General features: G+C 36.6%; 1 protein-coding gene, 1 long non-coding RNA gene and 1 pseudogene across 3 annotated transcripts; all 3 read right to left on the bottom strand.

Moving 5' to 3' along the window:
* Positions 1–41: 41 nt before the first annotated feature.
* On the bottom strand, positions 42–3,410 carry LOC121750208 (oxidation resistance protein 1-like). Of its 2 annotated transcripts, none has more exons than XM_042144697.1 (8): positions 3,067–3,410; positions 1,796–2,260; positions 1,628–1,700; positions 1,464–1,544; positions 1,287–1,350; positions 833–920; positions 434–518; positions 42–307 (listed from the first exon to the last, which is right to left on the bottom strand). In XM_042144697.1, exons 2-8 carry the CDS (start codon positions 2,224–2,226, stop codon positions 269–271), a joined length of 861 nt encoding a protein of 286 aa, XP_042000631.1. In that variant the 5' UTR covers positions 2,227–2,260; positions 3,067–3,410; the 3' UTR covers positions 42–268. The 2 variants fall into 2 exon arrangements, with proteins under 2 accessions (XP_042000631.1, XP_042000630.1); XM_042144696.1 differs by having other exon boundaries at positions 1,796–2,265; positions 3,067–3,409.
* A 4,270-nt stretch (positions 3,411–7,680) lies between these two features.
* On the bottom strand, positions 7,681–8,247 carry LOC121751616. Its single transcript, XR_006040132.1, has 3 exons — positions 8,163–8,247; positions 7,957–8,063; positions 7,681–7,858 (listed from the first exon to the last, which is right to left on the bottom strand). It is a non-coding gene; the product is annotated as an uncharacterized LOC121751616 (long non-coding RNA).
* A 1,246-nt stretch (positions 8,248–9,493) lies between these two features.
* On the bottom strand, positions 9,494–12,867 carry LOC121751301 (annotated as a pseudogene).
* Between the last annotated feature and the right edge of the window lie 305 nt (positions 12,868–13,172).

The following is a 13,172-nucleotide window of genomic DNA, read 5'->3' as shown; positions in this document are numbered from 1 at the left end:
GCTTTTGGATATTATAAAATTATAAATTTGAAAGGAATAAATATATAAATTTGGATATTATAAGACCTGTCAAACTAGTAAGGAATTGTTGCTCATTACAACACAAGATAAATATCGAGTTTAATTTCTACCAACCAATGGGGCTACACATGTAATGGCCCTACTTGTACATGTTCGGAGAAAAAATAGATTAATTAAAATGAAAGAATTGGTCTTCCATAGTATAAAGTTGCAACACAATAACAAACTGTGGTCTTTTGCTTTGCTTTCATGTAAGGTATTGAGATGCATGTGTAAAACCCCACAGCTGCAAGAGGAATAACAACAAGATCAGCAAAAACCAGTATATTTGTTAGTACAAGTATTTCAATTCTAATTGAGACGCATTAAGTTAAAATACAAGTTATGAAGGGTAAATAGCTAGAATGAGTACCTCTACATCCTTCAATACAAACTCTTGATCATGAGCTAAACATGAGTTCCCAAATGTTTCACAAGGTCCACTGGTTCCAGATAATCTACGATGGAGGAGCAAAAAATAAGTCTGAGACTAGCTTATAAACTCTTCTTGAAAGTATGTAAGAGGGCTCTTCATTTCTTCATTGGAAAGAGAATTATTGTCTAGGAAAACCACTTTTATTTCTAGTAGTTGTAATTGCACCTTTACTATTACTAACATGGTGTTAAGCTCAATCAAGGATTCAAGATCCAACAGCATATTTTACAAAAAGGCCTAAAATCTTATAAATAAGATATAGGAGTTGGCATGCTTTATCAAATAAACTTAGCCAAACACCCCATAAGTGCGTAGCCATGTGGTAAAAGAACTTACAGATCTTCGTTCAAGCGCAGAGCAAAGCTGGCACCTCCTCCAAAAGCAATCAAATCATTCAAGCACAAATAGAAGTATCTATTCGCACCTATACAAACAAACGGATAAAGGTAGTCAGTTCTGAGATTATAATAGTGACTAGCGATACAACATGTTTCAAGTGAACTCCTATTGATGTTTAAGCATAGCAATCAGGCAATACTATAAATATATGTTTATGAAAAATTATTCATTTCAACAATGCAATCTAGCACGCATCCTCTAAATATGAATCACAATCTTTTGTTCATTTTAGTTACCCTCAGAGACAGTTAGCATCTACGTAAGTAAAACCTAACCGTAGTCCACATATGATAAAAATATCTATGAATCCAAAGAATTAATCGTGTGAACCGGGTAACATCCTGCTAAGATAAAGCACACTCTTAATATGGTTACAATGGGATGTGCTTACCAGTTGCTCTGAATAGCCTTGATTCACCATATATTGTCGTGAAAACAAAACTTTGACTTGTTCCCTGTCAAGTAGAGGGCAATAGGTAATAACGGCGTAAGAAGGTCAAATGTACTGGAATTCGAAAACAGTAATTCAGAACATGATTTCCATAGCTGAGAGAAGCATATGACATACTTGATATTTTCTTTTTGAAGTAGCCTTTAAAGGGCAATCAAATAAGCCACCAAATACAGCACCCTTCTTGTCTCCGGAGATCTGAAGACAAAGTATGGATCAGTTTTAAATGATTAGAAGTTTCAAATAAATCTGTAAGCAGGTAGATATACAGGTCAACATACCAATAAACTTGGACCGTTCAGATCAGCACTCTTTCGGATAAGTGTGTTTAGTGATATGCCATGTCTTGCCGTACTGCCCTTCATTCAGTAAATTATAGAGCGTACATCAAGCCCTGATTGTGAATTACATAACTGAATGCAGTATCAACAAATATAAATCGATTTTACCTGTACAGTAGAGCCCATTGGCAACCTTTCACTATGTTAGGGAGTGATGCCTCGAGGAACTCATATAAATCTGGAGAGATGAACACAGATTCATCGACAAAGCTGGGCAAGGACTTCTCAAAACTATGTGGCGTAAAGACATCTTCAAATGTATCAGAGCTAGAGCCACTACTAGTGCTTCTCTCAGCATCAGGTACTGAATTTTCTAATTGGCTGCCAAATGAATCAAGATTCTGGCTCCTCACTGAGCCATGTCCACTATTTTCTTTTTGAAAATCATCATAGCTTTCTGTCCTATCCAAGGGTTTATCTTTCAGAGAAAAACTTTTACTTCTCCATTGAAACGACTGTGAACCAGTAGACGTAACTCCGTTAGCTTGCTCATTTGGTCGGTTCCAGCTGAAACTGGCTGAGGGGAGAAAGGAAAGCATAGAAGACGGCGACTTTCCATTCTTAGCATGCAACCTGGCCTACACATATAGAACCTAGTATTATAAAAAAATATCTGCACAGTGTAGATAATTGTCGAGAATCTAGAAACAATGAATATCAACTACAGAATCACTTACGATGCTTAAGCCTTCAGATATTATAACACACGAGAATATAACAAAGTAACAAACAACATGTAATATAATCAGCACTTTTCAAATTTCAAGAAAGAATAATCAAGCACATTATCCCAGCTAGAGAGCTACTCTTGTTTATCCAACGCCACATTAATTCTCCATTTACATTCAAGAATTCCAATAACATCAAAGTTTTTATCTAATTACAATTCCAGTTGAACCAAACGAGACAGCTTTTCAAGTCCAACTCACATTCTTGTCCAGGTACATTCATCACTAAAGAATTAGGTATTAAGCTGAATTTATCCTTCAAGGTCATTTAACCAAAAAATAGATGAATTTATGAAAAAAAGGAAGCTGATTGACATTGCCTTTTCCCACCAGATCACAATTCTAATTTCGACATTTCAGGTGTTTCAGCTCGATCAAACCTATTATAAGCCCTAACAGAATCAGGATCAATTGAGCAATATTCCTGCATCATAACCTAAAAAGTTCCCAATAGAGCATATCTAATTACCAAAACAAATCTCAAAACACACCACATTGCAGTATTGCACCAAAAAAATCTAAATTCAAAGCCTTAACACATGGATCATATGATTTTTTTGCCAAAATCATCAAATCGCTCAAAATCAATTCCAATCAAACTCACGTTCATATATTCAAAAATATATTTAGGAAAAAGCCTATGAAAGGTACCTCAGGTTCTTGATCTACCACCTCATTGGATGTCTGCGAATCGGAAAAGAAACTCGATAATTTATCGTAAACCTTGTCTCTAATGACATGCATTCTTCCCTTTCCCTTTCAATACCTTTCTTCCCCCCTTTTGTAGAGAATTCCGTGCAGGTTATTGTTTATTAGGGGGGAAAGAAATTGAAAAGATTGGAATTTTAAGAAGCCCAGATCCAGAATTGGGTAAAAGTGATGTGGAAGATTAATAAAGTAGCTATTTTTGAGGGAAGAAAGAATGTTGAGAAGGAATGATGATGCAGTCACCGACTGTTCTCGATCCGTGTCAAATGTCAATTGAAGCGGAAAATTGGTGTCAATTTTTCACTCGCCCCTGTTTGAAATTAATTCCTTTAATCCTTGTTTCCAAAGAAAGGAATAAACATTAAAAATTCATACAACGTTAAATATACAACTATATCCGTACGTCTTTATTCTCGTTTTAAGCAAATAATTAAATCAATATTCGACTGAGTTAAATATGGAACTTTAATTTTGAATTATTAGATTTTAATGATAACTGATGAATAAAAATTGAACAAGATATAAGTTTGTAATTAATAAATAATAGTACTAGTAGAGGTAATTATTTTTTGTAACTTTTAATTAAAATAACCCTCTCTAGTTAATGTTCTTCGGTCGTTAAGGTTTTCAGACTTTATCTTAGCGACTAGAGTAATCCCAATTCACAGACAAATACTTTCAGTTGAATAATTATAATTGCTGTTTATATATTTATTATTTTCAATTAGTTTAAGTTATCAACGTAAAGGATTTATGTGTTGAATAACAATTATTCGAGTCACAAATAAAAAGATAAATTATAATCTTTTCAGTAGTAATAGTAGTATTTTTCATTAAAATTTTCTCCTTAAACTATAAATCGAAGATATACCAGTTTGTGGCAATTTAAAGGTACTCTATCGATGAAAACAAACTGAAATAGTATCATTAATCAACAAAATGATTAGTTTTAAAAAGTGTTGTTTGAGGACACATTTATTTGGGGACAATTATTTTATAAAAACGAAAGCTCTCAAAATTACATCCACAAATTATTCAAAATGGTTTTTAATAGGAAACATTTATAAAAGTTGGATATGAAACGTCTGTGGCCCTCTTTCACAGGAAATAAAGTAGCATTTCATAATTGGAAATAAAGTTTCATCTCTATGAATTTGAAAAATACATAAAGGTGATTTAAGACTTATCATATCGAGTCTAATATAGGGGAGCATTATGGGCTGGAGTGAGTGAGCCTCTAGTCTTTGGCATTATTTCTCTATTATGGGTTGGAGTGAGTGAGCGTCTAGTCTTTGGCATTATTTCTCTGTTTACTCGCTGGTGTGGAAAAATTGGTGAATGAAATATAAATATGTGTATTATTTGATTGAGGTTGTACATTATGTATCAAGTAGTTGTCATTATTTGCAATATAGTATGCATTATGAGAATTATTGGGTATATGAGTGAATTGCTGCTTTGTCATTATCAGTCGTGTGGTTTTACCTTTTTAAGTGCTCTTATACATGGGAGACTAACTCAATGAAGTATCAATGTGCGCATTAGTTGAATAAAAATTTACATTATTTATGTTCTGTGATGCATTATTTGTCAAGTATTTTGCATTATGTATCTGCTTACTGGCTGGTGTGGGAAAATTGGTGAATGGAATATAAATATGTGCATTATTTGACGGAGGTTGTGCATTATGTATCAAGTAGTTGTCATTATTTGCAATGTAGTATGCATTATGAAAATTATTGTGTATATGGGTGAATTGCTGCTTACCATAACTCAAAAGTTTGCATGTACATTATTTGTTTGAAATTGTACATTATTTATTTGGTACTGTGCATTATTTATTTGGTACATTATATATCAAATATTATGCATTATTATGTTCGTTATAATAATGTTCTGATGTTGTATGTTGACGATCCCACAGCAGAGAAGCAGCTGCGACTGGACATAGACGATGTTGTCGATGACATAATACCCGTGGCACTAGCCACGAAATTGATGGAAAGATTGGCCGAGGCAGGGCCAAGTACAGCGCCTGAAGAGTGGGTCGACCATTATGGGTTGGAGTGAGTGAGCGTGTAGGCTGGGGTGAGTGAGGTTATGGCTGTTGAGTGGATATTTATTAGCTGGAGTGGTTCTTTAAACTGTCGGGTTTTTTATAGAACTCGTGTTGGAAAGTGGACACAGCCGAATTATGGCTTGGTATCTTTTGAACCATTTGTTATGTGCTTTTTGCAAGCAGAAACAATTATTTGGTGATAGTGTTTGATGACATTAACTCGGCACATTTAATTGTTCAACTTTAAAGAATATTGAAACATCGCTCCATAGAAACGTAAAATAGGAATACAATGTAGATAGAGTTAACTTTATTTTAATAATAATGACCAATAGAATGAAAGTAATGGATATAAATAACCCAATAATGATAGTATTGGTCGTAGCAGTAGTATATTCATAATGTACAATCCATTAAGTGTGTGCATAATAATGTAAAACTTAAAGGTCAACAATGTACATTATCGGTTTCGTAATGCAATGTATAATGTACATAATGTGTCTAATAATGAACTGTAATGGAATAACTATATTGGGTCCAGTGCACTCCGATATTATAAAACTTCTTTACCAATAATGACCGACAACCGATTACAAATGCAAACATAATGTGTACAACACATTAAGTGCGTTTTAATGTAGATAAAGCAACGTATAATATAGATAATGTGGCTAATAATGAACTGCAATGGAACATCTATGTAGATTAACTGAAGTGCTAGAATCCAATAATGAAGAACTTCTTTAACGATAATGGACGAAAACAGATTAATAATGCAATAATAAAATGTATAAAATGTTCACAGTGTGATTACTAATAAAACTAAGACCACCAATTGAATCACACGACTAATCCGACTAAAAAACTAAAAAGACATCAAGCTGGCATCTTGCTCTTCCGCGTCTCTTTCTCCATCGCCATCTCTTTAAGCATTGGACAATTTCTTGAGTCGTTATGGCCCATCTCATCGCACGCTTTACACCGTCTAAGAGGCATAGTAGCATCTCTTGGAAATCAGACGGCTGGCTGAGCTGCTAGCGTGACCCTTGGTTTTTGTACAACCACCACTATACAAAAAGCGAGAAAAAAATGGCTCAGCAAACATATATATTACAGCTCATGTCTCCTCCATTACTGATACTAAAACAACCATTATTTAGTATAATATATACATTATGTGAATCAGAAACAACTACTCCCTAGCCGAGATGATATCTAAACCCTCGTTGAATGACTGAAACTAGTGGTGTTTAGTAATGATTTTATTACTTAGTACACACTACACCCTAGCCACAATGATTGCTAAACCCTTTGGGAAAACAAGAAACGTGCGCCGAAAAAGCAAACCAGGCCAAAATTAAAGTAAACTGGTCAGAAAAAATATACATTATAGATCACAAATCGTGCATTACAGACCCTAAAACAATAATTATATAATATAATATGTATATTATGTGTATCAGTTAAAAACTGCTACCCAGCCGATATGATTTCTACCCCCTAGATGAATGACTGAAACTCGTGTACTTTGACGACGGTTTTAAGAATTAGTACATACTACACCCTAGCCCCAATAATTGATAAATCCTTTGGGAAAACAAGAAACGTGCGCCGAACAATCAAACACAACCAAACTTAAATTAAATTGGTGAGTTAAAAAGTACATTATATATAAAAAAACATGCATTACACAACCTAAAACAACCATTATATACTATAATATGTACATTATGTATATCAGTTAAAAACTACTACCTAGCGGATATGATTCCTAAACCTTAGATGAATGACTGAAACTCGTGGACTCAATGCGTACTACACCCTAGCCCCAAGGATTGCTAAACCCTGGGGAAAATAATAAACGTGCACCGAACAATCAATCTCGGTCGGGTAAATTACACTGGTCAACAAACATTTACATTACAGCTCACAAATCGTCCATTATTTCACATAAAACAACCATTACACAATCACATATGTACATTATGCGCATCCGTTAAAAAATACTCCCTCCGTCCCCTAATAGGAGTCGTTGTTTGACCGGGCACGAGTTTTAAGAAATGTAAAGAAAAGTTGGTTGAAAAAGTTAGTGGAATGTAGGACCCGCTTTTTTATATTGGTTTTATAATAAAATGTTAGTGGAGTGAGTTAGTGGAATGTGGGACCTACTAACATTTATGGTAAAAATGAAGACCGACTCTTAATGGGGGACGGCCCAAAAAAGAAATTAGCGACTCTTATTCGGGGACGGAGGGAGTACAATCTTACTGCTTTAATTTCTACACCCTAGATGAATAAACTCCAATGATTGGTAAACACTTGGGTAAAAACAAGAAACGTGGACTGATATTTTACTCACTAATTTGTGTAACAAAACAAAACATAACACAATGAATTACTCAAGCAACTGGAAATTTCTGTAAACAACTAGCCTTGAAAATCATTGCAGGAAAAAAAAATACATAAGACTTCAGAACTCTCAACTGATTAAAATCAAATTAGAAAGGGAGAACATATTACATTAATTTACCAACAGGGATACATCAAACCCAAATTTTGTTTTAGTGAACATATATATGGAGTATTATCAATCCCACAAAATTAATACAAAGCGAGTGGACAATAGGCATGAAATCCATCATCGAATTTAATAATCGTATCCTCTGAATCTCCTCTCTGCAAAGTTATTATACATATAGATGTTGAAGCAAATTAAATTGGAAAATAAATAAACTTCATTATTTTTGGATTTGGATATTGTGAAATGAACTTACTTTATGAAACGGTTGTATGCCGATGGAACACGTTGCCTCTTCTCCGATGCTGTAAAATGCAAGCAGGTATTCTTCAAATGATGGAACACGTTGCCTCTTCTCCGATGCTGTAAAATGCAAGCAGGTATTCTTCAAATCGGTATTGTTAGAGAATTAATAATCAAACGGTTTTCTTCCATTATGAAAAACAGAAACGATTTTGGAACCTTCATGTGTTGAATGGAGTCATTGACAGAAACTGCTAAGATTTTGGAAGAGAAAATCAAGGAAATTACCATAACAAACACTTTTGTGTATACCAAATGTAGCCTTTTCAATTTTTTAATGATTAAATTTAAATTCATGAGGCATTATTTTGGGCTATCAAATCTTGAAATTGAATGGACGAGATTAAAAAGAACAATAGAACAAAATAGGTAAAAAGGATATGAATATATATATATATATAGAGGGATGTATTCATTTCCTTTTTATATCTTTTGTTCTATTTTATATATAAATATATATATGATGCTAATCTTTTTTATTTCGAAAATACTTTTGAATATTCTTGGATCAACAAAATGTATACTGTATATTTTGTCACTACCTCACTTTTTACACATTAAGAAGATGATTATTAGGCCATCCACAACGCTGTCTCTATACCGTCTCTTAAACCGTCTCTTAACTACTATTTGAGCACTATTTGAGGGCCCCACTGTCCTTTTTTCCTCCATCTCTTAACTAAGAGACGGAACCTGCAACGCTCCGTCTCTTAACCGTCTCTATACCGTCTCTTAATTACTATTCATTCAATTTAATATATAATTTTTTTTAAAACCCAATTCAATTTAAACAAACACACTTTATTAAAATTAAAACAATATTACAACTTAACATTAAAAAAAACGAAGACATAATTAAAATTCTAAAAAAATAAAAATGACATAATTTAATCTTCTCCGCCAAAGTTTTCCCAAATGTGCTCAATTAGATCCTCTTGGAGTTGGGTGTGGGTGGTGCGGCTTCCTCCGCCTCTCGTCGTCGATCTTCTTCGAGTGATTGTTCCATTAATTGGCGCATTTGCTCAAAAGGATCCATTTGTTGAGTTGATTGAAGATGGAAATTGGAGTGATAGAGAGGATTTGAGAGGAATAGATGTGTGTTTGTGTTTGAAATGAGTATGGAATAGAATTATTTATAGAGTAAAAAAATTAAAAATTTAAAAATGAAAATAAATATTTAACGGTAATATTACCGTTTGAAAAAAAAATATTTTTTATTAAAAATCGATTTTTTTTTAAAAAAATGAATTATTGCGTCATCAGTGACGACGCCCACTCGCGGGCCAGCGAGTGGGCGTCACGCACGCATGGGGACGTGCCACGTGTCCCTGGCGCGTGGCGAGACATCTCGTCTCGTGTCTCGCCGAGACGAGCTACGCGACGAGACGGGCGCGAGCTGGAGACGAGATGGGCGCTGCAATGCGTCTCGCGGGGGTCTCGTCTCTCCGAGACGAGACGCGAGCCCGGCGCGAGACGCGTTGTGGATGGTCTTAGTACTATGATATTCATGTATAGCTGCATAAAGCAAACACAAGGGCTAAAAGCCCTACACGAAATAAGAAGGCAAAAACAACACACTCAAGTGAAATGACAAATTTGCCCTCGCCAGAGCCCTATATTTACACGCCACCACTTTTAATTCCTCCGCATTTGGATATGCCCCTCGTTTTCGGTCTTCTTCTCGTCAAACTCCTTAAGCGTAGTCCTCCATTTAAAAAACGTCCCAAACAAGCCCTCCATCTCCTCGAGCGTCTTCCCCTGCGTCTCAGGGTACAAAGTGTAAAATACCAAAAATGCCACGACCGCAACCCCACCGTAGAGGAAAACGCCCCTCCATATGTAATGGCGTCACGCAGGGATATAAACGTCATCGAAATCACCCCGCTGGTGACGCGATTCACTGCCACAGCTATGCTTGCACCCTGCGCCCGCAGCCTCAGAGGGAATATCTCGGAGGTGTAGACCCACGTGATGGGCCCCATCCCGATGGAGAAGAACGCCACGTAGGATAAAACCGTTGTTATGGAGAGCGCTAGGGCCCACCCCACCCTCCGTTCCGAGTGGTCAATAACGGTCAGCCCTGCCCCGAGCGCCATGCTGGACACGATCATCCCTGCCACGCTGGACAGGAGCAGCGGCCGCCTCCCGACCTTATCCAAATAGAAGGTGGCCACCAAGATGAAGATCGTCTTGGTGAATCCGACGGCCATGGTGGCTAGCAGTTGGTCGGTGTCGGACTCGAGCCCGGCCTTTTTGAAGATGTCCGGGCCGTAGAGGACGACGGAGTCGATGCCGCTGGCCTGCTGGAAGAAGTGGATGCCAGCGCCGCAGATGAGGATGTGGCGGACGGCGGGGGTCGGGTGGAGGAGGAGCTCGCGCCACACGCCGCTGCCGTGGCTCTTTTTGGAGACGGCCACGATGTCGTCGGTGCAGTGCTCGGGGATGCCGGCGGCTTCCTTGATCTCGACGAGGCGCTGCTTGGACTCCGCGGGGGAGTCGGAGGTTTTGTCGAGGACGCGCTTGGCGTCGCCGAGGCGGCCCTGCATCACGAGCCAGCGAGGGGACTCCGGCATTGCGAGGACGCCGATGGCAATGAAGACGGCCGGGATGGCGCCGATTCCGAGCATGAGTCGCCATCCTATGTCGGCGGGGAGCTTCGAGAAGCCGTAGTTTGAAACATAGCCGAGTAATATGCCTGTGATTAAAAACAAATATTACTACTACTAATAAAAACAACAATATACTTATACTTACTGATTCGTTACACAATGGTGACTAAGTGACTTGTTATTTAATGATGTAAATAGTTTGGGACTGTAAGACACAAGGAGGGTATAAAAATAAGATCTATTTATATTGTTATTTAATGATGTAAATAGTTTGGGACGGTAAGACACAAGGAGGGTATAAAAATAAGATCTATTTATATTGTTATTTAATGATGTAAATAGTTTGGGACGGTAAGACACAAGGAGTGTATAAAAATAAGAACCATTTATATCAAATTAAAGTGAGACTTTAAATCATAAAAGTAAATAATAATATTATTACTTATCTCCCCTTTTTTAAAAGGCAAGTGAATATACTTATTTCTTCCTTAATTCTAGTTATAAACTCAAATTCAAGATTTTTGTCTGCAACAACTCACACATGGTATGTTTATACTGAATTTTCTTCTACTTAACTTTTTTTTTTCTCTTATTATTGACTCTCGAGGTGTCCATGGAGATGTGCACGCGTGTCTTTGCAAGATGTGGGTGGACGATTAATTGGACCCATGAAATGCAGAATTTTCTTCTACTTAAAATATGAGGCTAGAAAATATGCCTCCTTTTCCGGAATTAGATAAATTAAATTGACTCAAAATTGGAATCTTTGTGATATTATTTTCGACAATGAATCATTTTTAGTGTATTTAATGCATTGAGAAACATGCAATCTTTGTCATCTAGTTTAGTCATCGACAGGCTGAATAAATAAAGTTTACAAAATCTCTCTAACAGTTCAAAACAATTGGAGAAAATCAAACAAATCGTTTCCTACATTGATTCGTTGAATATTCTTCCGTGAAATAACCGGAACGGAACTAAAATAAAATAATCTCAACTAACTGAAACTTGTCATACACATAAATATACACGTATGATTGTTCCTAAAATTGTAGTATAAATATAAACAAAAATATATGTATTGCATAGTACTCATAGACAAGATATAGAAACTATTTTAAACATATAGTAGTATAAATTGAATCCACAATTAATAAATTGTGCTTCGGCAACTATTTTTTTATAAATACTGTTTAACATTGTCTTTACTCACAACAAAACCACTACGTATATTTAGAAATTGAATATTGAATATTTTCTAAAAAAAAGAAATTTAACGTTCATATTTAGAAACCAATATGAAATAAACTAATCTTTAGTTCCGTAACCTTTCCAAATTCGTTTGTGTGGAGTAGTATTTTTCTGAAATGACTAATGGATATTTTTTCCGTTAGAAGTAATTCAAAAATCTTTTTAAGCTCATATTTAGTAAAAGAGTTGTATACTTTTTTCTCAATTAGCACATAATTCAAATAAATAGACAAACCCAAATCCTTATTTACTTTGTCACGTTGAAAATTTCGCTAGTGTACTCAAACCCCAAAATAATACTAATAAAACAATTAGCAAAAAAAGTAAATTAAAGAGTTACCAAAATTGATGAAGACCTCCGGGAAGGAAGAGAGGAAGCCGCGGGCGGAGGCCGGGGCGACCTCCGCCGTGTAGACGGGCGCTATCATGAGCGCATAGCCGACGCCTATGCCGGCAACGAAGCGGCCGACCATGAGGAAGGCGTAGTTGGTGGCGAATCCCATGAGCAGTGCGCCCACGAAGAAAATAGCTCCGGCGAAGACGATTGTGTAGCGGCGGCCCAGCCAGTCGGAGGTCCGGCCGGCGGCGGCGGAGCCGAGTAGCGAGTAGACATTGAGAATTCCCATTATCACCTCTTTTTGTACGTCTGTCATTTTAATTTCCCTCTTTATGTAGATTATGGCTCCACTCATTACTCCTATATCTGCATGTACCAAAATATTTTAATTACTTTTTTTGTGAAAAAAGGAAAAAAAATACTAGTAAATGTTGAAACTAATTAGTAAAGAGAATTTTTATAAGGGAAATTGATGTACCATATCCAAGTAAGATGGAGGTCATGGAAGCCAAGAAAGCACAAGCCAAAGCATATTTGTTTCTCTTTGGTTTTATGGGTGTGGGTAGTTGGGATTCGATGGCGGTGGCGGTGGCGGCACCGTTATTCTCCGGTCTCTTTTCAGCCATGAGAGTGGCGGTGTTTGAAATTGGAATTTTGGTGGTTAGGATAAGAGGCTTTGCTGTGAGTGGTGCATGTGGGATGGATTTATATAGAAGAGAGAGAGTGGGAATGTGAACAAAATAGTACTCCCTCCGTCCCAAGGAAGATGACCCCTTCCTTGGGCGGCACACGAGAATTTATACAACTTTATTTTGAGTGTGAAGTGAAGAGAGTAAAGTAAGAGAGAGAATAAAGTAGAGAGAAAGGTGTTTCCATTTTTAGTAATGGGTCATCTTAGTTGGGATAAACCAAAAAGGAAAGTGAGTCATCTTCAATGGGACGGAGAGAGTACTGGTAACAATTAATTAAATA

This window comes from Salvia splendens, chromosome 10 (assembly GCF_004379255.2).
Source record: "Salvia splendens isolate huo1 chromosome 10, SspV2, whole genome shotgun sequence".
NCBI classification, from domain to species: domain Eukaryota; kingdom Viridiplantae; phylum Streptophyta; class Magnoliopsida; order Lamiales; family Lamiaceae; genus Salvia; species Salvia splendens.
The sequence above is the reverse complement of the archived record's forward strand: the minus strand, read 5'-3'. Positions and strand labels throughout refer to the sequence as shown.